General features: G+C 32.2%; 1 protein-coding gene across 1 annotated transcript in view; it reads right to left on the bottom strand.

Moving 5' to 3' along the window:
* The window catches only part of LOC123672253 (zinc finger protein 729-like), a 74879-nt gene extending 47485 nt beyond the window's left edge, over positions 1-27394 (bottom strand). The window contains exons 1-3 of the mRNA XM_045606282.1: positions 27160-27394; positions 26109-26513; positions 23859-23995 (exon numbers count right to left, since the gene is read on the bottom strand). Coding sequence (XP_045462238.1) covers positions 23859-23995; positions 26109-26513; positions 27160-27294 — 677 coding nt within the window. The 5' untranslated portion in view covers positions 27295-27394. The remainder of the gene's footprint in view (positions 1-23858; positions 23996-26108; positions 26514-27159) is intronic.
* Positions 27395-27989: the final 595 nt, after the last annotated feature.

The raw sequence follows: 27989 nt of genomic DNA, 5'->3' as shown, positions 1-27989 counted from the left end.
ATTGGAGACCAGTTAACATATCAATAAGGGAAGTCAACTACATTGGCTTCAAGATCGTAAAGCATCTGTATTTGTTTTTCACAACAGTGTTCAAAAATTCATAGCTCCAACAATTTTAGGATTCAAATATGAATTGCTTAGAGTATCGTCGTACTAATCCTGTTTTCAATTGTACATAGTATTAAAGAATGATGTATTTTCAAATTGTTTGGCTAGGATTGAAATATACCAAACAATTTTGAAGAGAATAAATATCCAGAAAAGTTTCCGTAAGGCAAACAGATATATTCTTATATTGTTGGAAACTAAACAATCCGAAAACTATGAAAATATAAAAAAATTATTTACGTATTTTTACTACCTTACCATCTATCGGAAATTTTCCGATATTCCTATGAATGAAGCATAAAAAAACCTTTTTTCGGCAACCGTCCGGGAAGTGCTCACTTCCCGGACGCTTTTTCTCTGAGAAAGTAGCATTTCCCGGCCTAGTCCGGAAAGTACGTACTTCCCGGACTAGGCCGGAAAATAATCATAGAATCCATAGTAACCGAGATAACGGCTGACAGTTCATATGAAATTAGTTGTCAAAAATTTGCATGTTTTTTTATCGCAATCGCAATAAAATATGGAAAGCAGCAGCGATAGTGTTATTCTACATGGTTGCCGAAAAAATATTGTACGCAACACGCCCGAAAATGGTTTTTTTGGACTCACAGACTTCCAGGACTCGCTTACGCTCGTCCTGGAATTTTGTCTATTCGTCCAAAAAAACCCTATTTTCCGGACTTGTTACGTAAATTACTATTCCTTTGTCTTATACAATCTACTCAAACAGATATAACCCTATAACCAACACTTTAATATACATATATCAATTTTTTTAATATTTAGAAATTAATCTTGTGATAGTGGTTTCATTTAAACCATTTTCCTTACATTAGAGAAAGCAGATTGATTCAATTATTGATAAGAGGTATCCAAGATATCCATTTCCTCTATATGTTTATATATAATTACACACCCTCAATACATATTGATGAAAACGTCTAGCTAGAAAGTGACCTCTTGGGCAATTCGACATCTTCGGTCACTTAGAAACATCAAAGCGAATGAGAAACAGCAGGATATACAGGTAAGTGTTTACTGCCGAGAAAATAACAAAACAAGCATTAATCTAATCATTGACCCAATTTTCAAACCATATATCTGCGTTAATGATATGTAATAAATTTGATTTGATAATATAATATATAATGACAATCAATATAATAGGGATTCGAGGGAATTGTTCCAAAGTGAGCAGGTGTTATGAAAATGATCACCAAACCTTGATGAAAATCATTCATAGAATCAAATGAGTCACTGCTTGTATCCCAATTTCATTCGAAATGATCAATTCCCTAAATAATTCAGTGATATAACTCACAACGATTGAAAACTTTACTATTTATCTTTTTGTTACCAAACTATGGTTTCAATAATTTTTGAAATATTCTTTGTTTCAGATTATTTAAAAAATGACATTAGAAATTATTCGAAAATTTACGCCATTATTAAGTTAAATTCTCATTTCGAAAAAAGAATAGAGGATAACCATAATAATTAATGAGAATATTCAACTATCTATTCACTATGCGACTGAAATTCAAAAATAATATATATTTTTCTGCAATATCAAGCCAAAATGCATTATTTCAATTGTTACTCCAAGATCGCTTCAGATCTTTCTTTTACTAAATCGCTCTATTTTCATATGACCTCCCCTAGATTTTTTTCGACATTTTCCCTTTTAGAACAAATTTAATTTAATATTCACAGCAGTTGATTCATTATTCAAGCAATTCAACACAACCCTCCGAAATATTTCAACAAAACACAAATATACTACTATTTGATTACTATCATACAATAGATTACAGTGGTCTCACAGGGCGCAATTGGCTCATTGGTCATTAATGAACGAGCGCTCAAAAGTTCCTATGTACAGTCAAATGTATAAATTAATTTTCAAAAATATATATACTCTTAAAAAAAATTATAATAGATGTGTTTTCAAATGTTTGGGGATAGAAACAGTTATTTAGAAGCTTTGTTTGGACTACCCTATGAACCATATATGTACAATATAATATCACCAAGGTTTTGGTATTTTTGAGAACCTAATTAGATATGATCAGATTTGAACATTTGTTTGATATAATGGATCATATTATCAAAACAAGTAGAAAACCTTTTGATAAAATAAAATTCACTGTTATTACTAGACTTCGGATAAATCTGCATTAAAAAGTGCATATACAGGGTGGCCATTTGAAAACGAAACAGACGAGATTACAGACGAAATAAAGTTTTTCGATAGAAATGCTCGGACAGGTCGATTTCTGTTTCGAGGGGGACAACTTAAGATGTAGGTTACGGACGCATAGCGCTTCAACCCTTGCTACTACAACCCTCACCCCCAAATTTTGAATAGGGAAGATGGGGTGAGTGATACCTCATTTGAAAGGTATTTTTATACTGATTTCAGCACAGTAATTGTTTTTTCATTTTATGCATTAGTTCTCGAAATATTCTTAACTAAGTATTTGAAAATGAAGTAGTGTTTTCATGGCACTTGTAGTGTTTTGTGAAAAATCGACATTTTGAGCTTCAAAACAACCATGACTGTGGCTTCCTTCCTAACTAACGCATGAATATTTCGAGAACTAATGCATAAAATGAAAAAACAATTACTGTGCTGAAATCAGTATAAAAATACCTTTAAATTGAGGTATCACTCACCCCATCTTCCCTATTCAAAAATTGGGGGTGGGGGTTGTAGCAGCAAGGGTTGAAGCGCTATGCGTCCGTAACCTACATCTTAAGTTGTCCCCCTCGAAACAGAAATCGACCTGTCCGAGCATTTCTATCGAAAAACTTTATTTCGTCTGTAATCTCGTCTGTTTCGTTTTCAAATGGCCACCCTGTATACATGCAAATACGCATCTAAAACATTTAAAATACTTATGCATCAAAAATGATCATAATATATAATGACAGAACAGTCTTTTCGTAGTATAAATTTGTCTGGAATATTTTGATTGGTTTGTTTTTCGAAAATACCCCTTTACTTATGAAATTTTGTTGTTACAGTCACTTCAAAGTAAAAATCGCTGAAGTCTTAGACAAATTGGTTCGAAACTGTGCTAACTTTCTTTATGCCTTTCAAAATTGGGATGTTCGCTTTTCAAAATGAGACGACAAACGAACGAACTGAGTTGAAAACGAATCTTTGTACAGGTAAAATAGATCCCTCGCCAGATGTTAATGTCAGCAATTGGGATAAATACTTTCTCCTAAGTCCGAATACTCCATTCCATGGGCTTGGATAGGTCATAAAAGCTGTTGAGGATTTGCTAAATATAGTTACGGTTCTATCATATTTTTTCATCTTTAAAACAAAATTTTATCTTGGGCATATGCAGATAGATGTTTATTTTACACTCAGAAAATGACTTAAATATGCACTTTAGCTCAAAAATCCCTCAAAGATGCATCATTATAAAGAATATGCAGTTATGAAAATCCATATTTATCCGAAGCCTTGTCATCACTATTGGAAATTCAAAAGACATATTTCATTCGTATTGCCAAAATATATCGAGTATATTTTCTCAGCAATGGGAATAAATGAATAGTTTTTATGTTTTCTATTTCGTGGATTCAGTGATGCAATTATGGTCTTTTTATGGACATTGAAAATATTGGCATCCATAAAAATTCTTGAATGAAATAGACTCATGAAGGATTTATAAATGTGATGTGTTTGCTTTGTTTTGTACATTGGGTACAAAGAACACTTGTGATAATTGCCATAAAATACTTCGAGTGAACCTCTCGTTTCATATAATTTTTTTCAAGTTTGAAAATCTGCTGAAATATGTACGCGTGGGGCATCATAAAACGGGTCTCTGTGATATAGAACATATGTAGTTTTCTTTAGGAATAACTTTTAAAAAAATTAAAATGGAATTTTTTCGTGAAAATATATGTAGCTATCTATAAGATATATTTATCATTTGTGTCGGTTAGTTTTAGTTCATCTACATGAGGGTTCTGAAATTCGGCATGAACATTCGACTCAGTATTTTACTTACTACATAAACTCAATTTCAACGTAGTCAGATTCGTTATTATGTAAATATTGGGTCATGTTTTTTCGACATTCTGTTTGAAATTTCTATGGTTCTAATGAGGCGATCGATAAGAACTTATGCCTCAAGCTCAAAATTATTATTGTTCTTTCAACTCGATCTGATATATAGTAACTGAAATATTGAGTATTTTCTAATTTTTTCTTGAATTTTCTCTTCTTAAAACCTGGATCAAGAGCAAACTTAAGTCCTTTTGGGATACATTCACGAGCATAAATAAGTTTGTTTAGTTCATGGAATTATTATTGTTAATTTGAATTACAACCCACGCACAAGTGTCATACTTTTGTGGGAGATTTATGCTTGTCCATTCATTAATTAAGGTAGAATTTATGTGTATTATTTTTGGTATTTCGGAATGAATAAACAGTATTATTATATTATTCTGTTAACGTGAATAATACAAAATTTTGCATGAAACTTAAATTGTTGTTATTTTATCAATAGTTTATAAATTATCAGGAGAGAGATCTTCGAACGGCCATATTGACTGAACCCTCAATCAAATTTGTCCTCAAACAAACCTCGTAGGTTTTCTGTATTTGCGTCCAGACCTGACAGACAGAATTGAATTTGGCGGATTGTCATCAGTGATTCGAATCTTATAGTCTGAGATCCATTCCGGCTTAAAATTCCAAAAATACAGACCTTGTGACAAATGATATAGCGCTCTGTTCGGGGAGATGTCATAATACATGTTTAAGTGTATGTCGCCAACACAATTCATATATTTGATATGCAATAAGTAGTATTCACATTGGCATTTAAGAAATTGGAAGTGTGAAATCCTTCCATAGGATAGAATTGAATTGAGATACTTATTAGTCATTAGTGAGAATTCATTACTTATATTTTGGTCAAACAATATCGCCTTTTTTCCTATGGTCTCTAAAAAGATTATCTTTTCTGGATGAAGTTCATATATTCAGTAAGAAGTGCAGAGCCAAAATGAAGGAAATCAATAAATTAGAAAAGTTGGTTTATGTCTGAAATTAATTGTAATAGCATAATATTGGTAGAGCACCGGACTAGCGATTCGGAGGTTGCGGGTTCGACTTCCGCTCGGGGAGGTACTTTTTCCAGAATTGAACAATTGTGTGTTAGTCATCGAAATATTATGGCTATTGGAATCAATAAATTCAATCCATCCAATCATTGTATTGAATATTAAATGAATAGTCGAATCATTCATTCATAATTCCCAGCCCTAATCCTGTCCCCTTTTAGGCATCAGTGTGTAACCAGAAAATTTCCTGAGTGGTTTTCCACATTGGATCAAATGAATGTTGTGTGCTTATAAATTATAATTTATCAAAAGTGCGAATAAGTTGTTTTCTATTTCTACCTCTCTTAGATTTCTTTATTTTGGTAAATCTTTTCAAAAAACATTTCTGAAGATTTTTGTGATTTTAGGATTCATAAGATAACTGGAAGTATTGGTTAATATTGTTAATCTTGAATTGTATGGTAGGTGGATCTTGAGCCGTGAGATAATAATATATCACCATTGATTTTTTTCATGGTTTGTCAACTACAAAAAAATTTCAAGAATTCTTCTACAGAATGAAAACTAATAATTAAAAATCATTTATAAACTTACTATACTAATATTCTGATTCCAAAAATGTATATTACACAATGCTTTTTTTCTTCCCCAAAACATTAAATACAAGACATAGCGTAATGTCGAATATTCTGAAAAACAGACAAAAATTCAATTGATACATTTGTTCAATTTTCGTTCTGAAATAAATTTCCCAATGTATTTCAGTGATTTTGGAAGCTTTTTGAGTCCTCGTTCTATGAATAGCTCACTATATCATTTGGTCGCAAGGCCTAAATTATCGAATTTTGAGCCAGGAATGGTTTCAAACGATAAAGTTTGATTAATCTGCCCTCAAATTCGATTATGATCATTTTCAACTCTGTATATTTCAATTGTATATGTTTACGCTGATACAAAATGTTATTCATTCGACGGAGTCTTTGAAATATGAACATTACGGAATTAACATGTTTCGGTTGTACATTGTGATCAAGGAAGAAATAATCGATATCCTTTCAGAACTGAAAAATCAAAATTTTAAATTACTTATCTATGCTACTCTTCAACGTCATTGAAAAATTGAATATTCAATTTATTTATAAGAACCTTGTAACTTCATAAATGAGGTAAATTGAAAATACAGTTCTCTGAGAGTACTCTGTCTTTATCTATTTTTCATTTTGATTGTTTTCTTCCTGATTCTTTTTCTTCTTCTTCTTCCCCTTTTTTAGGCTCACAGCCTGTTTTTTTCCAACTCTATCATGCGATTCGTTAGATGTTGAGATCCAGGAGTGATTCTTTTTCAATGAATTTAAAAAACTTTCTACAAAAAGCAAAACTAGAAGTGAATAGATGTTCACTTTTCTCCAGAGACAATTATACTTATGAATGCTCCTCAACTTTTTTGGTTTTTAACGAATGCTGTGAAATTATGTACTCTATGATTCGTTATGAGTATCATTCCTAGACGATCAAGAACTCAACCAGGATCACCTTAGACGAATGGGGTGAAAAATAAAACAATAGATAAATAAAATTAATTTAATAACAACATTGAACAATAAATAGTAAAATTTACATAGTAAACAATGATGAACGAATTGAAAATTTATATCAATATAATTCTAGTGTTTCTCTGAGAGATAAATTTCGACAAATTAGTAGCTGAATGTAAAACTCTTTCAGTATGGTATAGCAATCCTTCAAGTGTTCATTATCAATATTAATATTTCTGAAATGGATAACCAGAAAGGAAATTGTAATTGTAGTTTTTTTCTCATTCAACCATGGCAAAATAAAATATCGAAATATTTCGATCGAAAATACAGTAATAACGTGTAAATACCGAATATCCTCATGGGAAATCCAGAGGAAGATAACTTGTTTGAATTGCTATAACATTTTTAATTTATAATTTCCAACTTAATTTCAATAAAATGAAAATCTATAGACAAAAATTCGAGCTTTGTAGATGTTAAATAATTTGCATCAATTCCAAATCCTCAACAAGAATATTATAGTCCTTAGTAGTGAGAAGAACTTCGCTAATAATCTTCACAATTATTATGCAATGCTGCGTATATAATGTAATAAATTTTGCATGTTCTTTCATGACCCGATGGTATACTTCACGTATAAAATAAACAGACAAAACCTTTCAAATTTTGAGCAAAATTTCGATCACTGTCCATCCAACTAAACACCTCAATTGATAATATTATGCAACTTGGCATGCGAGTTCAATAAGGATTTGGTAGCAAAAGATTTCGAACATATAAGACACTGATATGGTCTTGCAGTTTCGTGAACGCACTTCATGTGCCTTAAAAGTGGCGCCCTCTGTGTGAAGGCTTTCCCACATCTAGAGCATATATGTGGTTTTTCCTTGGTGTGCGTAACAAGATGATCTTGAAGGTGGTGATTTCTGCCGAATTTCTTACCACATACCGAGCATTCGAAAGGTTTGTCCTTGGTGTGAGTTCTAATATGGTTTCTGAAGGAATTTGGTGTCGCCAGACTCTTACCACACATGTCGCAGACGTAGAAGTGCCTCAGACCATAATGAATGTTTTTTATGTGCAAGGTCATCGTTTTTTTGCAAGAGAATATTTTATCACAGAAAGCGCATGGGTATTTCGGCTTAACGTAGGTCTCATCGTGTTTGATATGGATGTGCTCTTCGAGTGCTTGACTCCTATTGAAGGTCTTTCCGCACTGCTCGCATTTATATATTAAGCCTTCGTGTTTTATTCTGATATGCCTACTAAGATCACCCTCGTACGTGTAGCCCTTTCCGCAATGGTCGCATTTCAACTTATGAGCCTCCTTAGCATGCTTTTCCGTCAAATGGGTTTTCAGATCGGAATCTGTACCGAACGAATCTCCGCAGATGCTACAGCGATACTCGTTGTTCTCTACATCGTTGTGAAAATGAATTTTCAAGAGATGGTTAAACGTAAACCGTCTATTGCAAATTTTACATGGTATATTTTTAGGATCGTCCTTTCTGTAACCTGTTCTCTTATATTTAGACGAAACTTTTATTTCGAAATTTCCTTTACATTTTCTGGTATCTTTCTTCTTTCCAGTGATTCTATCTCCCCTAGTTTCCGCTTTTACATTGATGTTCTCGTTTTCCTGATTTTCCTTCATAAGTCCAGATTTGTCTTTTTTCCTAGATTCTATCGTTTTCCTAAAAAGACGATAAATTAGGATCGACAATTTGTGGACTCCGGGAGCTTGACATGCTTGAAGAGAAAAATAATGGAAATGATCGGAATATTGGAAATGAACAAGTAATGTAAAACTCAACAAACCATTCAATATTCCGAACAAAAACTGGAAACATGTTTATAAACCAAGTGAGATTGGTATCTATAAAACAGAACCTAGTAGTATTTAGCTCCTGATCGTTACCTAGACGCTTGAAATAGAAAATGGAAAGGCATTACTTACCAACTGGAATCGCATAGCAGAACGAAGGAATGAGATTCACACAGCAATTTGAAATAAGGAAGTTAAACTGAATTATTATAAAAATGCTGATGATGACGAAGGCAATTACACAAAATTATCGAATACCATAGTTGAAAGAGATAGAACTTGGTATGAAATAATTTCGAGTATTACCTCTTTATACTGATACAATTAGTAATCATTTCAGCTGACCCAATGATTGCATTCCAAATTGAAGTAAAGGAGACCTAAGGCATGTTTATTGGAACTTCTCAAGGAAGAAACAGAAATTTCTTTACAATTTTATTTACAATCAATGAAATACGCAAACATTAGTAATCCTAGCAATCCAATTGTCCATATCACTAATTAAAATAAGTTCACTCTTAGTTTATCATTGAAATAATAACACTAGCATTGTCCTAGAAAACTTTGTTCCTAAACCATTCACTCGTTTTTAGGTATAAAAAAGTGTATACAATATATACAAGACAAGAATATATTGAATATGGATCATCCTTCATCAACTTATTGATCAATTTAGATTGATGGGTACGAAAACTTCCACGATATATATAAAAAGAGAATGATTCAGTTCACCCCAAATATCTTGTTGGAAATTTTTAGAGTGCACGATAAATCTGACAAATATATCACATATTTCAGTTTAAAAAAGAATCTACTACAATTATATGTCTTCTATGAATGAAATACGTGGTAAGTTTACAGAATCAATAGTTTAACTCCGATTTGAGTAAACAGAGAAGTTGATAAAGGATATCTTGTCTTTCTCACTGAATAATCTTCACGCAGAACCTAATGGCTTTCCATGCACCTTCGAGTGGGTCTTCAACAACGACTTTGTTGCGAACGCTTTCGGACACATGGGACACTGAAAGGGTCTCTCACTACCATGCACCGATTTGATATGAGTGATCAACGGTGTCCTCTGTGTAAAGCCTTTTCCACACTTCGGACAAACGTGAGGCCTCTGTTTCGTGTGGATTCTGAGGTGGTCTTGGCGAGTGCTGCTCTTGGCGAACTTTTTCCCGCAAATCTCGCACTCGAAGGGCTTTTCGTCAGAATGTGTGCGCATGTGCAGCCTAAGTGAATACTGGGTCGACAAACTCTTCCCGCAAATCTCACATATGTGACGTATGCCATTATGGAAGCTTTCCACGTGCACTGTGAGGCTCCTTTTACAAGAAAATACCTTATCGCACTGGGTGCAGGGTACGGAGGGGGGAACATAGCTGTCGTCGTGTTGCAACATGTGCTTCTTCAAATACATGTCGCTATAGAACTCCTTGAAGCATATATCACATTTGTACACTATGCCCAAATGTTTTGTTCCAACGTGTTGACTCAATTCTTTCTCCGATCTATAAGATTTATCACAACAGCTACACTGATGCCTGAAATTTCCTCTTATGTGGTTGTAATTCATGTGGTTCTCCAAGTATTTGTCAGTCTTGAACGACCTCTCGCAGAGATTGCACTTGAATTCTTTCGTCTCTAGATGCGTTTGAGCATGTAGCTTCAATTGGTAACTGCAAGCGAACATTTTGCTGCATTCTGCACAAGAGAACTTTTTGGAACCATGATGCTGTCTCAAATGCTTCTTTTTAGCGTTCGGAGAGGTGAACTCTTTTCCGCAACAAAAAGCTTTATCGGAGTCCTCATCAACAAACACTTGACATATCGGTTCCAGGGATCTGGAAATATGAAATGCTAGAACCAAGTCAGTTTGATCTTACTATATACTAGACCAGAATTGAAAAACTACCTTCAAACTGCTTAAAACATGAGCACTACGTGGACAGACTGTGGAGTAGAAGCATTAATTCGTAATAGAAATGAAAGAACGAACTACTTACAGATATCACTGCTTTTTTTTTTCAAAACACTCATTTCAAATCTATTGACAAGAAGAACTTGGTCTACATTTTCAATCTCATTCGCTAATCTGAATTTAAATTCTTCAGTAAGTGAATTAAATTATTGAGTTCCAAAAACTACATAATTAAGAAATGAAATAGATTAAGAGAAAAAAGTATACGTAAAAAAATAAGTATGCGATGCTCTCTGAAAGCATTTCGAGAATTCTAAGACTTGGAGAAAAAATCTTTTTTCGAAATAATAAGATATCACAAAGCAAGATCATAGATATTTTGAATCGTTCTCGAATTATTTAGAGATATAAACTATAAAGGAGATTTGGTGTCTTACAAATTTGACAGCCTTGATTACAATTATACAATAGACACAAAATTAATTGAATATCAAAGTGAAATATTTATATGTAAGGTGTACCATTCAAAAAAATGAAGTCGAAAAACTCAATATCATTGAATAACCGGTAACGGGATGATTTTCGACTAACTGCGGCTTAAAAACTGCATGAAAAATATAGGATGTCCTTTTTAAAAACACCCTGTAACTCGAGAACGAATCAAGATATCTATGATCTGTGTTCTTATATCTTATTGTTTCAAAAAAAGTGATCAGGGATCCCTGAAGATCTTTTATTAAAGTCTTAAAGTTCTCGAGATGCTTTCTGTGAGCATCGAATTTCGGACACCGTGTACTTTTTTGGTATACCCTTTTTTTCTACCTGACCCAATAAATTCTAGTAGTACTACTAAAAACTAATCATTGATTGACATTTGGAAAAAATCTGTCACAGAATTCAAAAGTATAAATAAATTGATAAGTTACTGATGAATATCTGAAAATTTAAGGATTCAATCTGGCAGCAGCATATCAGACTCACAATCCAAAAAAAATTTTCTTCTAACCGAACCCTTAATACTTTCATGTCGTTTTATAGAGGCGATGATGACCATAAAGCGTTGGTGAGACGAAATTTTTGAATGAAGTTTTAAAGAGATGAATATAGATGCCGTCTCACCAACACAAATTATTATGCAAGCAATAAAGATTAAACTTGAAGTAGACTAATACCAATTCGTCTCTATTTGTTTTATTGTGAAAGTTTTATATTTATCTTTCAGGTATTTTTAAGATTCGGCTTAAGAAAAAACCATATCTCTTCCTATTCTCAATACTGCTTATTTTACCTTAGACAAAGATCAGAAAAAGACAAGCATAGTTATGGAGAAAATATTACCGATTTTACCAAAAAAACAGATTAACAGTTGTATACAATCGGAACTAAACAGATCAACTAATGAGCTCAAGTTATCAGTACCTACTTGATAGATCACCATATAAACACAGTAGATTTGCAAGGTGTACCTACTCTGTATGACTTAGTACAGTCTTGATTTATTTGGTGATTTTTCTACTCAACGATTTCAATATTTTTAATATTCTATGAGAAAGAAAGAAGCTAATATATGGGTTTAAATTAAATATTAACGAAAAAAATACTAATTTCAATATCATCCCTCTCTTCTCATATTCACCCAAACCGGTCTCAATCTCAACGAAAGTTTCCTCACCGGTAAGATTTTAACTAATCGTTAATTCGGAAAATTTAAATATCAACTAGAATTAAATTGTGGATACAAGATAATTTTCCGTTGACGATTTCATTGCTTATCACCATTCTATTCAAAACTACGTATATATTTTTCGAAAAAGCAATGCTAATGTTTCTACTAAACTATGGTTCATAATTTACTCTTTCAATGCAAAATATCTCGACACTTGAAGAACAAAATAAAAAAAAATATCGATGCGAAAAATTTTAGCCAATATCCACCGGCTGGATTCGAAGCTGACGATTCATTTCGAAATCCGAATATTTAAATAATTCATGAGTTGGAAACTTCGCCATTTAAGATATTATTTTCAATTTCATGATAACATAAAAAGAGGGATAACCACCACGTGGGATTTCGCGTATCAGTAAAACTTTGTTACCCATTAATTTCCCTTTTGGCGCTCCTGCGATGACAAAAATGTCTACGATGTACGAAGTTGTAGGTAAATTCACGTCATCTTCTTTATTCTTTTGAAGCAAATAATTAGATGACAGCACTGTACGACGATCCATAATTTTTTCACAAAATTATAGTTTTACCTATTCCGTAATGATTTTTGGTAGGTTTTTTTCACGAACATTTGAAAAATATAGGTATCAGTTCATAGTAAAGTACATATCATCAATTTTTTGCGAAAACCGAAAAGTTTCTTTCTTCTATGTAGATTATTATTTAAGGAAATAATGTGAAAACCACATAAAAATCGGTGATTTGTAAGAAGAAATACATATTTCTAATTTCATTTTGAACTGAACAGCCACGTAGTTGTGTCCCCTCTTAAGTTTCCGAAAAATGAATTCATTTTAATCTTGTTTCCTCGAATTTTTGCTATTGAACTTCATGATCATATTATCACGTTAGAGGAGGTCCAATGCGGTATAATATCAACCGATTTTGGTATCATATACTTCAAGCAAATAGCTCTCATAATTTCTGAGGAAAACTCCGTTTCAATTTGATTTTTGGATTCCAAAATATAAATTGTGGAATTTTTCCTTGGCTGATTCCAAAAGTTTAGCATTATTCAAAATAATAAACTCGAAAATATTTCGAATCAATAATTAAATTCACATTCAAACTCATTTATTGAAAACAGATATTTTGAAATCCTAGGTCGAACAAAAGTAAGTCTAGTAAATCAATTAAACTTACGGATTCTTGTAATTTTTGGTATAGTTTATGATGAATTTAGTAGTGAATATCAGTTTTTTGCATCCAAAAAATAATTTTTCCAACAATTGTTTTCTACAAAAAATGATAATTCTTATCAAAATTTAAGCGAATATGAAGTGGTTTTGTGGTGTCATAGAATAAAGACAAACCAATCTGAACCAACACATCCTCAAATCACCAAAAATCTTTAATCAGAGCCAGCCTAACATCTTTCCATGTATCTCCGAGTGGATTTTCACCCTGACTTTAAGGCAAAATCTTTCAGGCAGATTGGACATTGAAATGGTCTCCCACCATTATGCACCGTTTTGAGATGAGTCAAGAACGAGGATTTCCGTGTAAAGCCCTTTCCATACTTTGAACAATTGTGAGATCTCTCCTGCGTATGAACCCTCGCATGAAGTTTCCGTGCATACCGCATAGTGAACGTTTTTCCGCAGATTATACATTCGAATGGTCTCTTCCCAGAGTGCCCTCGCATATACAACCTGTAAGAATCCTTATATGCCAAACTCTTCCCACAAATCTCGCATATCTGGCGAATTCCTTTATGAAAGCTTTTCAGGTTCACCTTGAGACTCTTATTACAAGTGAATACCTTGTCGCACAGGGGACAGGGTAGAAAGGGGGGAACATATCTGTCGTCGTGTTGCAACATGTGCTTCTTTAAATAGAAGACGGTAGTGAACTCCTTTGAGCAAATGGCACATTTATTTCTTATGCCTAAGTGCTTGATATCAAAGTGATGACGCAATGTGTTCTCCGACATGTAAAAGTTGTCACAACAGGCGCATTGATGTCTGAAGTGTTGTCTTTCATGAATGTATTGAATGTGATTATTTAAGAACTCGTCACTCTCGAACGACGTTTCGCAGAGTGTGCACTTGAAAACTTTATTCTCTAGGTCCGTCTGCGTATCTTCCTTACAAGAGAACATATCGAGGCTAACGTGATGCTCCAAATGCTTCTTTTCAGAATTCGGAGGGGTATGCTCTCTTCCGAAAAGGAAGGTTTTATAGGAATCTTCAACAATAAACACTTGACATATCGGTTTTAGGGATCTGGAAATATGAAATGCAAGAACCAAATCAATTTGTTGATACTACGGACTAATTCATTACTCATAAACAGTTTTTTCTGACGGCGATTGCAATTTTATAATACATTTGTAATGTTTATGCCATTTTATCTTAGTTTTTATACATTTAAAAAGTGTAACTGTTAATTTCCAATAATCTCTGTACTCAGATCAATCATCTTTGTTCGAATTGTTTGGTTTGATAAGTCTAAATATATAGACGAAACAATTCTGACAAATCGGTTCGTTCTCCGAAAGATACTCTATGGTTTATAGGCTCCCCTACGAACCACAGATCATGAAAATGTCAATACTTCTTCCCGTGTAAACGCTACATAACTGAGTTTTTAAATGAATCACTTCATCGATGAACTTTTTTTAAATACTTCCAAAATTTTAGTGAAATCTGACAATTTCTTCGCCGGGTTCCTTTCGCTGTATGTACCTATGGTCTTGTGTTGGTTTCTAAAGGACATTTCTGCCCTTTAGAAAACAACACAACAACACGTTTTGGAGACATTTAGCTTTCGCTGAATGTATCCAAAAAGGCAATACTTGTGATATTAAGAGGGGATACCACGTGGCATTCTCGTGATTAGCCAAAGTTCAAATACTCTCCTCTCCTCTGCGTTTTTGAGATCCCAACACTTTTCAGGATGACTGAAGAAATCTTAAACGTTCCTCTGATTTACCGTATTTTTCAACCACATGAAAGAATTCGGAATACGTTTGTAGGTCTTTGTTTTAAATTTTAGAAGAACCGCTTTCTCAGTCTTTCAAAATACTTATTTATTCAATATTTTTATGTGAAATTTCATAATAAAATAAATGTTTGTTCGGAAAGTTATATCAAGCATATATTTTTCCATAAAAAATTCATCCAATTCTGTGTTTTCCATTCCAAAAAGAACTTTCCGCAATGAAGAACTATTCAAAATGAATAATAGTGTAAACCTCAAATAAATCGATAGTCTCTGGCTTAAAATAAAGCGCATCTACTAATTTTTGAACAGATGGCTGAAACGGTATATATTAATGAATTATCAAGAGCCGGTGGAAAATCTAATTTTTTACAGAACATGAAAAAACTAAGATCAAAGAATTAGTCATGTTCGAAAATATACCAATGGAGGAATTTTATTAAAAAAAAAATCACCTAACAGAAAATGGAACAAAATTCAAAGAATATTTCCGTATTTTAAGCAATCAATATACCTAACTTTGTACTTCACCTCATAGAAGAAAAAATTTGCGAAGTCATTCTATTTGGTCTCTATTACCACTCAAAATAAAAATGTTCATCCCTGGAACTCGATTTTCAAAATTTCATCTCTTTTTATTCAGGGGTAGTTTTGATTTTTTTTGTATTTTAGTTCATTTCACTGATTCTATGGTTTTCAATAGTATATTATTCAACGAGCGGTAATGTAGGTCATAACTCACGCAGATGATGTTTGCAGCACGAGCCGCAGGCGAGTGCTGTAATTCATCAAGTGAGTTATGACCATTACCGCAAGTTGAATACTATACTTTATCTACGACTATATCAATAAATACTAAGAAAAATATACAGACTTGGAATAAAGACAGACGGAACGGGAAATAAACATAATGTGCTCGATCCCGTACAAGAGAGATGGAAACTTAGTGCTACCAATCACAATCGAACTAGCTTCGGCTAGCTCGAATCCAGTACAGAGTACAGACATAGAAATTTATTGAAAAACCTTAATAATTGCCTGTAAAAATTCCCTGTAAACGATTACTTAATGATCTTACTGCTACACCAATCTTGAAAATTTTTTCAAACTTCTTTATATTTTTCGGGCAATTAATTCTGTATGGTAACATTAGCTGTTTGTCTTTTGGAAATGTAAACCTTTATAATATTTCATCTTCACTATCTGAATTAATTGTTTTCAGCAAAACATTCACAATAATTAGATATCAACTTAATTTGAAAACGTCAAAAGTGACATTCCCTCGGACATTCCTCCCCTCAATAACAATAATGGAATGTTCCCTTTCGGCCAATCGAATAGAAGCAGAGAAGTATAGAAGCACAGATCCATATTTTCCGATTCATAATAGTGAGTTATTATAAATCACGCTATTTGTAAATAGATACTATTAATTGCTCAAAAGCAGTTGAATAATGAGTTTATAATTCAATAGGAGTAGATAAAAGTTATTAACTCTCGTATTATCAGAACGATGACATAATAAATCACACCTTACAATGCATACAACATTTTTTTGGCTTCCAATAGACGCATGAATAAATGAAAGTTCAAAAGCTCCTGACACCATGTCATGGTTCTCCTTCAATATTCTTTTGAATTTTATATGAATTAGGATTGTACCAAAATGAAACAAAAAAATCAGCGAATAATGATCTAATTGTAGTTCATAGGTTCATTTTTGCTTCACAACACTAAGTTTCCTCATACGCAATTTCGAAACAAGTCAGATGGGACATATAGGTTATTTGGGTCAAATCATAGTTTATTAGTGCAATTAAATTAATTTTGACAACATTTACTTCTAGGAACTGTGAAAGAAAGATAGACTACAAGCGTCGTTGGGGCAAGGAGTTTGACTCTCAAAATCATCCATTATGCCTATAGTTAACGTTAAGGAGATTTTCGTTACTGTTTTTTGAAATATGAAAAATTTATAGCGTTTACCATTGAAATACATTTTAGAGTTTTTTTCTTAAAACCCTCCCACTCCCGGTATCCACATGTGCTCATCAGGATACCAAAATCTCCACATATGTATAGTGTATACTATACATTGAGTGTAAAACTCATGTAAAATCTACTATGGCACAAAACTAATTGGTTACCCCCACCAAAATTACCGTTTCTCATGCGCGACAATGGCGTTATCCCTCCTTACACCTTCTAACGCTAGTCAGACAAACTCGTGGTAGGTATTGCAATTATTGCTTCACTAATAATTGTATATTCTTAATCTTATAATGTTCTCAATTTCATGATTGTTTGCCGTCAAATTTTAAAGAAAATTATTTTTCCTTTCTTTCTTCGATTGAACGCCTTTAAAATTGTAAATCGTGTTCTCGAGCGTTGTGGCAATAACAGATTTTGTATCAATTACCTTCAATAAATTACAGGAAAAGCTTTAGCCGGTGTACGAAGAAAATTGATTCATTCAATATTTGAATACTACACATTCCAAAAACTGAAAATCAAGTGTAAATTCCGAGGTTAATTATTGGAAATGAAAAGCCAAAATAAACATGGCAACGAATAAAGAACAAAGAAGGTTCACAATTAGCAGATTTCATGTTTTTATTATCTCAACTTCTTTCACAAATGATTTTCGAAGAAAAAAATCATTCAATAAAATATCTACTGATACATTAAATCATAAAATTTGGACATACTCAATAAAATATCACAGTTACAAACAAAGAACAATTTCAGCTGACTTCATGAAAAATTATAATGGTAAAAACAATTATCAGTGTTAACCATCAATGTGATTATGAAGCGAGACATTCGTATTTAAAAAATTACATTTTTCTCAATCTTGTATTCTACAACTGATACCATTTTATTTTAATATTAGTGAAAATGTGCTTGAACAAGAGAAATCTCAAGTATTGCTATAAAATTGAAATAATAATAAATTGTAAGAGCAAAAGTTGATGAGCGATGTCGATCTACTGTCACCGAAAAATCTTCACACATGCATTATCAAATGAGCATCCACAATCATCTTCAAAGCAAACGTCTCCTACTATTATCATTAATAATAATCTTCGTTTTTAGTGAAAAGCCCTCTTCGCCTTTTGAGGCTCGTCTTCGTAATCAGTTTCATATAAAATTTCCTCAAAGAAATCCGAAGAAAACATTTTTCCCACATATATTACACTCGAAGGTATTCTCATAAATACAAATTTGAAATGTGTTCGGTACTTGAACTTGTCAAAATGTGAATGTAATTCCTATGATCCGTTATAATAATTGTTACAAGTGCTTATGTCATAGGTACTGTTGACACTTCTGATACTTTTGAGGACGCAATTACTCCAACGTTTTTATAGAAATTGTAGCAAGAAGTTGCGTTGATACCTGAAATTTTCGTTATTGTGTATTTCAAGAGGTAATTTTTGGGGACGTCTTTTTCGTGTGTTGTACTATTTTTCATAGGCTTTTCAATGTTCATGACGCTATTAGATCCCTTGAAGCGCAGTACACCATTGCGGTGGTTGTCAAAATGAGAACGTAATTCCTCCAACCTTTTATAAGAATAGCTATAAGTGCATTCACGTCTGAAATTTTCATTATTGTGCAAGGAATCCATAAGGCGTTTCGAATTCATACCGACGTATTCTTCGCACATTGTATTATCTACCAAAGGTTTAGTCAATCTCATGCGATTGGAGCTAATATCGTATTTTTTCTTTACGCCTTCGTGCTTGTGTTCAAAGTCGGAAAGCCACTTCTCCCTTTTTAGAAGAATTGTTGCAACAAGTGCAAGACATCTTATATTGCCTTTATAGTCTTTGCCGTGTGTTGTACTATCTGCCATAGGCTCAGTCAAGTTCATGTCGCTAGATGAACCCTCGGATCTCTTGTCGCACTTGTTCAGTACGCTCTTGTGTTCGTTGCAGTGAAAACGCAATTCTTCCAATGTGTTATATGACTTATTGCAGCAAGTGCATTGATGTCTGATGTTTTCTTGTTTATGTATGAAATGCATGTGGTGACCCAAGTATTGATAGTTCAAGAACGACTTCTCGCAGAGGGAGCACTTAAAACGTTTGGTTTCTAAATGGGTCTCTGAATGAAGCTTCAAGCCGTAACTGCAAGTGAATATTATTTTGCATTCTGCGCAATGAAACTTTTTGGAATCATGCTGCTGTTCCGATTGTTCATTTTGGTCGTTCGAAGAGGTGTATTTTTTTTCGTAATAACTGGTATTATCTATGTCTTCATCAAGAAAAACTTCACATTTTGGTTTTAGAGATCTGTAAATACGAAATGCAAGAACGAAATCAGATTAACGTTAAAAATTATTTATCAAAATTTAATGTTAATAGTTCCCATGATTTTTTAGTAAAACTCTTAAAGGCAAGTGCATTGATAGATTATTTTTTTTCGATTTTCGCATATTATTCACTCCTAAACGTAAATCGAAAATTTTAGGAGGGAAAAGATTTGAAAAAGCGTTTCCTTGACCAATCTCTAAAATTTATTAAACCAAAAGTACATAACGTTCGGGAATGAGATGAATGTGTGAGACATGTTATATTTATCGTGCTGTTCAATTTTTGCCGAAATATTATATTTATTTCACTGAGCTAATTGCATCATTATCCTTGTCAAGCCTACCATCGTTTTTATGAATAGATATTATTTTTTTCATAGCAATTGATACCTAATGGAAAAATGGAAGTTAATACAGTAATTTTCATTTTTTAGAATTAATATTAAAGTTGAAATATTCAGACAAAAACAAACATTTATGGCTAATGTTTCAGAAAAAACGTCAATAGATAAGTGAAAAATACATTTTTGATAATTCATAATATCATAAGAATTAAACAATCAAAAAAATAAATACACAGATAACATATCAATATTATTGAAACTTAATCCTTTCAAAAATTGATCAATTTTTTTATTCCCTTTTATTTCCATCCCAATTACATTAGAATTACGATTAAAAAAATATTTTCCTCAAGGCCAATAACAGTTTTGAATATATTTTTTTTTTTTAGTTTTCGGAAATAATTTTTTTTATTTGATATAGAGCTGGGAGGATCATTGCAATGGCATGCAGATGAATCGATTATTTGATTAATGAATTCTCTACATTCCGAAATATTTCACAATCGATTTCAAAAAAGTTAATATACTAAATGAAGAATTATGGCCCATGATTTATTGGTTATTGATAATGGCTTCTCACTAGATAATTTTTTCCACACTCTCATTTCCAAATCCAAGTAAAGAGAGTAGCAAACTCTTCTATTAAATTTCGTCAGTAGCTCATTTCTTCATGGGGAAAATTCATGGCTGCCGACACACAATTTCTATCATAGAGTAATTATTTGTTGCGTGTTTGTTCATTATTAAAAACCCATCAAAATGTCTTCCTGGTTGTTCATTGTCATGAAACTTACCTTCGAATAGCAATGCTCACAGCTTGTTCTATACCTTTTTATTACAATTTAAGTTTCCTAATGAACAAAATTGAAAAATCCTTAAAAAGAAGGTAGAAATAGAAATGAAGTCATTGACAGCAAATAATTTGAAAAATAGAAAAGACTTTATAACACAAAATTTACACCATTACTGAATAAAACAGTTGAATGAATTGAAATTGAAAAAACAAATTTATGATGTATACTTGAATTTCAAGCTTGGTGAAAGTTCCGAAAGTTCAGATTGGTAGGTACTTTTTGCATACTAAAAATTCAAGTAAAGTACTAATGTACTTTTCGAACTATCATCAAATTTTTAATAAAAATTCGTCTTCACTGTGTTAATAACAGTTGCTCTTGAGATATGTATTGAATGTTTGTTTCTTTAATTGGCAGTTATTTAAGTGAATCTTTAATTTATTGAATGTTGAGAATTTAAATTGAAAATGTGTAAAACTATAGATTTGGTCTTGATGTTACAAGGTTACTCAAGTAATTACAGCCACATGCAACTTCTGAATTAGGAGAGCTTTTCATTTGCTTTAATGCCAAAATATTTTTGGGAGTAGTTTTCAATGATTACATCCTCGTAGTTAATTTGCTTATGTACTTTTTATTACCTCTCAGGGCAGTGATTTTAAAAAATTACCAGAGCAGTTTGCTGCAGACTCTAGGTCAATAAAAATAATGTTGGGACCAAAATATATAAGTTTTGCTGTACTTTACAAATATCTTTTTCAGAACTAATTGAACTTTCAATGAGATTCCTTCAGAGTTGATGAAAGTATAATATTGAAAAAATTAGATACTGTCAAGGAATGAAACTGCAGTAGACAAGTGGCTGGTTCCCAGTTCTCCCAAAACATTATTTCATGGCTTATATATTTTTGAAATAAAAAATTCGAGTCAGAAAGAGATATTTATTCAAGAAATTCGTAAAACAGGAACTTGGAATGAAATTGCATATCTAATAAATTTGGCTCCAGCATCCAACAGGTCCTCCTCTCGTCTCCAAAGACTTGACAGAAAGTGGGTTACATCACAGCAACCAATTCAGTAATTAACAAAAAAAAAAAAAGGAATCTGTCCTCATCAATACAAAAATGTTCGATCAAAAAAATTCTATATATGATGATAACAATATGATAAATTATTTATGCGTATAATTAAAATTTAAGGAGAAAAATAATTCAGAACTAATCAAATCCTGAATTGAATGCATGTTTACAATTTATTTGAAAATATTCAGACAATAATTGAATTGTTGGAAAAAAAAAAAAGCTGAGATTATTTTACAAGCTCAGAAGGTAGTTATCAAAAATTTTCACATTATAATGCAGAAATATAAAGATTATGCCATTAACAAATTTAGGGATCAATTGGATCAATTAATAACGATATTGTTGCAACATTATGAAAAAAGGATTTGATTTCAGGCGTTATAATTAGAGGAGCGACCTCTTGAAATTGAACTTACTTACCTCTCATTCTGGTCACAACTCAATTCCACATTACACATAATTCAAAATTCAGTTAATGAAGTATCTTCAAAAATATAATATACAAACTTTCCTCCTCATAACACATATCAAAAAAATTTTCAAATCAACAAAAAAATCATAACAATTATGTCATTACCAGACAAAACATGTTAAGAATAATAAAAATCGATATAAAAAATAATGTCCAACAGTTCAATTTCTCATATGCAACACCAAAATAAACACAATATTAAGAAACTTATACTTATCTTCAGTTAGAACAATAACATATACAAACAAGCATATTAATATCAGATTCAACAAAGGTCAACATGATCGTAAATGAAGATAAAATGACAGAATGCTGAGGGAAAATTAGTTTGATGTTCCATTGCCAAGTAACCTCAAAACAAGCACTCAACGTACATTTACGACTCATTGAAAACTGAAAATACAGCTTTCAAAAATTAAAAAAATGAGTGCTTGAATGAGATCTTGTAAAACAATGTCGTTCAAACTGAACCAACAAGAAAAAACACAGGAATTTGCCACTTGCAAAGGAAAAATGTAAATTGACATATTTCCAAAAAGTGCAGTGGAAAACATCTGTTCTGGAATGGTTCTCATTTTTCACCTCACAATCAACTCATTTCAAGGAAGAATATTCTCATTTCATGATTCCCAATTCCAATGAACACTCGAGACAAATTTGAGTTGAAATGAATTCAATTCAACACTACATCTCGAACGCCAATGAAATTAGATAAACCAAAAAAATGAGTGGACCACGCAAATATTTCAATTCATTTTGTTTTTAGATAACAATTGCTACCTAAATGAATACCCTTCCAAAAATTATTGGAAGAATGATTATAATGACCAAATATTTGTTGGCATGTCATCACACATTGAAAGAAAAAAATTCATATCTCAAAATACATATCATACAAATGGCAAATTTGTCATTTGTATAAATGACATATATTTCAGCATATTAGTAAAAATTGACAAAAAATTACATATTTCAAAACTATCAAATGTACGAAAATATGAGAAATTGACTGTAAAATTTCTAAAATAATCATACAACAAGCTGTGAAGATGGCAAAGGTCAACTTTTGGCACTAAAAAAGTAACAGACTGTTACTTTACCATCTTCTAAAAAGCAATGCAAGTAGGTGACTAAAAACATTTACGCCTGCTCAATAAAAAAACAAAGCATAAGACGGTTTAATCTAAATTCCTCCCTAAACACTTAAAATCCATTCAAATGATAAATGCACTATTTTCAATTAGATGAGCCCTTAAAAAATGTAAGAACTGGACGTTATATGCATTCAGAAGAAACAAATTATTGAGATAACAAGAATTTGCTACTTCGTTCTAAAAAAAAAGTCCAGATTGAAACCATTTTTTTTTCAGAAATAGTTCTACATCTAAATTGAAAATGTGCCATCACAATTCATAGGATTCAAAGAATTACGAGAAGATAATATAAACTAAACCTAATTTGCCATATAAAATTCAGTACTTGTTAGAATTCTAGAAAAACTGATAAAGTTATGCAAAACTTTTTTAATTTTTTGTGCAATTTTAAAAGTATAATTTTTAAGAAACTACAATTTTTTTCTAAAAAAAAGTCACCCACTTGAATGAAGATATTTGCCTGTGAATACCAAATGAAAAAACATCCTGCTTCATGTGGTACCACTGACATATTATAAGTGTTCAAGTTTACTCACGGTGTGTCATCCAAAACCATTTTTTTCGAAGCTAAACCCGATGGACCTGGCTGATCTTCCACCGAAGTTGTAGAAGGATTTTCTTGGTAGTTAGTTTCTTCTTCTTCTTCGTCTTTTTCAGACTCGTCCGTTTCAGACTGAAAATAAGGAAACTATTATAGTATTGGAACCTTATTCCGAGTAGTTAAAAATTAATGAAATATTGAATTATTTCTAATTCGAGTTGCCCTGTATCAAGTGAATTCTCATTCTTTATGGCGATATGGACAGTTTTCGTTCAAGTTTTTTATTCAAGTAATATTGTTGGACTACAGAGGTATCATTTTTACAGGAGACAGAAACCTAAATCACACATTCAAATGAAACATAACAAATTCAGCAAAATAATAATTTATCATAAGTTATCAGCCACCTTTAGCAATTCATGAATGGAAGAAAAAAATAATTGCTGAGATGCTCCAACAGAGCAGTTGATTTTTCTCTTATTACTTGAAAAAAAAAATTTAAAGCACTGGTAAGTAAATATCAAATGTTCAGTGGATAAATTCGTTATACTCAAAATTAAGTATGACAACGTAGAAGAATCCACTAATTTACTTTAACCCAAGCGTATAACTACAATTATATGGATAAATAATTGCAGCAAAAATTTGGGTATGAAAATTTCATAACAAAATTAGAAAAATAATAGTAATTCCTATACAAGTTACCAGACATCATCACCAAGTCAAGAATGAAAAAAAATTTAAGGTCGAATTCACATTAACGGCTTCAACAACAAAAAAGTTTATTTGATATTTATTCATTGGACTGTTAACCCAAATGTTACTACCATCCTTTCGAAAGGCATCCTCAATATAGGGCTCTAGATTATTATTCTTCCTAACAATAACAGATACTACTACAGTTACATGTCACCAAATAACATAACAATGATATTATACCAGTATTTGAGTTTGTTGCAGTATATCAGAGTGCCAATAGGTGTTTGATTCATTAAATATATTTCGTCATGAAAATGGATGAATGGAGGTAAGTTTTTTGAAGTCTTAAAATGATTCAATACTTTGTCACACGCTACTTATCAGTATGAGGAAAAACCACCGTTTACTCAGTGTATCGATATGAACGTTCAATGCTTGGAAACTTCATCGCATTCAAGGGGGCAATACAGACCAACTCTCATCTAGAGTCTAGAATATCCATTGCTGGAAATATTTTAGAATCCAAAAGTAAAGATTGTATAAAAGGGGCCATCTAAGCGGAATCTCAATCAAAATGCATTTTCTTGATATGCTGGTGTGAATCACATAATAGTAGGTAAGTACAGGAGCATCACACACAGGAAATGCTTTAAAAATTATCATTTGCAATAAGAATATATTGACTAATAAAAAACATCTCGTATTTTCTGAAGAATTATATTATATAAGTTTCACATATCAGTTAATTTTAATACTGTCCTTTTAAAAGGCAATCCATTATTTAAGAGGGCTTTATACTACTTGGCATTCTCATGATCTGCCAAAGTTTAACTCTTTACAGGATGAGTGAAGCAATCTTATCCGGTCCTCTGATTTACAGTCTTTTTCTACCACATGCAAGAACTTAAAATACTTTTTTACAACTTTATTATAAAATTCAGAATAATCGTTTTTTCAGCCTTCGTCAAGACTTTTTGTAATATATTCAAGTGAAAATTCATAAAAAATTCATGTTTGTTCAGAAAGTTATGTCATGTATATATTTATTCTTTGATAGAAATTCATTACATTTTTTTATTTCATTCCAATAAATAAGGACTTTCCGCAATGGAGAACTCTTTAAAATGAATAATAGTGAAAACCTCATAAAAATCGATGACTAATTTTTGAACTGATCACTTATCAGTATAGACCCCTATTGAAAAAATATTCAAGTAGTCCCTTTACTTTTTTCATTAATTGAGATAAAAATGAGTAAAATCAATAAAAAAAATTTAATTGGATTTGAAAAAAGTTTAATAAGTAACATCTGGGTTAAAAGTAAAATCAACAGCACTTGGAATATGTAGGTTATTATTATTATTATCATGGAATGTTCAGTGAATAAATTCATCAAACTCAAAATCAAGTGTGATAATGTAGAAGAATCCACCAATATAATTTAACCCAAGCGTATAACTACAATTATACTAGATAAATAATGGCAGCAAAAATTTGGGTATGAAAATGTCAATATAAAATCTGAACCCAGAAGTTCAAAACTCACTTTTGCGTAATTGTCAGGGTCATCTTCATCTTCAGATTCCATTTGTTCTAGTGCTTTTACTGCAGAAGCCCTTCTGGGCCTCTTAGATATTGGCTCTTCTGATTCTGATGTATTGACCGAGTCTGTGGCAGCTGCAGCGTAAGGCAACTGCTGTTGTTGCAGAATATATGTCTGAGCATCTGAAGACATATCGATAGGATCAACTTCTTCTTGTTTAACTTCAGGGGTTTCCATTCTTTTGCTTGTATCTGCTATTTGATTCTGCTTTAATGATTTGTTTACGCTCAACCAGTGAAGTAACTGTTTTTCAGCATTTGCAGTTTCATTCCAAAACTGATAGAAAGAATCCAATTTAGTTGAGCAAGTGTCACAAATTTTTTCAGGTAGACCGTCATCTTTGTTAACCTGCAACAAAAAAAGTTCAACATTTTATAAATATTTCAATAAAGAAGGGAAGAAATACATGTTTCTGAACAAAATCTCATTTGATTTACAATCAATGGTCCAATAAGGCAAGAATACAATTTTAACAACATCCATTCAAAACATGGCTGCCGATTTAATATAAGGTTGGATATACATCAAACGACCTTCAATAATTTTTTCTACCAATAAACATTCAAGTGTTCTCATCAAGCCTTCATCAATTGCCATGGAAAAATATTTGATAAAGCCGTTCAAAATATATCAAAATACCGCAACCATTAATTGGAGATTTAGGTTCATAGTAAATTTTTCAGAATTTCAGAAATTTCAAAAAAATTTTCAGAAAGATGCAGATCATGTTTCCTATCAAGATAGTTGAATTATATCATAATAAATTATTTTGAAAAACAAAACAAATTGGGCGTAGATGCAGCCATTTGACTAAAACTTTTAATCAATACGGGTAGCAATCACCAAATACGTACGTTAAAGGAAAGACACTGCTTAGAAATTGTTTGTTATAAAATTGTTTATTAATATGTCAAAAATCAACTGTCGATTGTCGAAACTCAAAAGGAAAAAAGCAAGAAACGTAAATAAAAAATGGCGTATGACGCCAACTTACCGAGACAGGCAGACAGGAAGATATTTTGAGGAATATACTCCTCAAATCGCCAGACTCTTCAAATATTGCGTGATTAACTTTTTCCTCCACTAAGCACAGTCTACATATTTTTAAAATATCACTAAATTTGTTCATTTTCCCCTTTCCATCCAGCTGAAATTGTCGAGTCCCCGCAAATCGTACACTCGGTACAACACAAAATGAAGCGGAAATCGTTGCTGACGTACTTGCTACTGGAGGTCGCTAGCGGCAACTTCTTGAACTAGATCTACGTCTGGGATAATCTACGAAAGTTATTTATTTTGCATCTCCTTCTATCACGTAATTTCTACAGGAAAAAATATATTTCTTGTGTGGTTTATTGAGGAAAATGATTCTTGTCAGCAGCGGAAAGCTCCGTCTAATTTCATAAGTAGAAGAGAGATGGATGAACTACTGCGCCTAACGGAAATGACGTTTGATTGTAAAGCAAATTGCAACGAAGGAAAACCTAAATACACGGGCAAGAGGAAAATATGGAGGATCTGTGAAAATAATTGAAACGCATAAGTTAAGTTGCAGTTCCGCAATTCGAAAACTTTCAATGTTTAGATGTATAGGATTGAATCCGTACCACAATTGACTATTTTTCATGTCTGTCAGTTCCAGAATTGTATAAATTTATTTCTTCGTTCCTACCTGAAGTAAAAAAGTAATGAAATATGTAGGAATTACGACTGAGGAGGCTTATTTGAATTTAATTCTTTACTGCGGTTACGCAATTTTGCCAAATCCAAAAAATAGATACATATTTTTATGTTATACTAGCTGCCCGCCCCGGCCTCACAATT

The sequence above is a fragment of the Harmonia axyridis genome, chromosome 2 (genome assembly GCF_914767665.1).
Source record: "Harmonia axyridis chromosome 2, icHarAxyr1.1, whole genome shotgun sequence".
Taxonomy (NCBI): Eukaryota; Metazoa; Arthropoda; class Insecta; order Coleoptera; family Coccinellidae; genus Harmonia; species Harmonia axyridis.
This window is presented reverse-complemented; position numbering and strand designations above follow the sequence as displayed.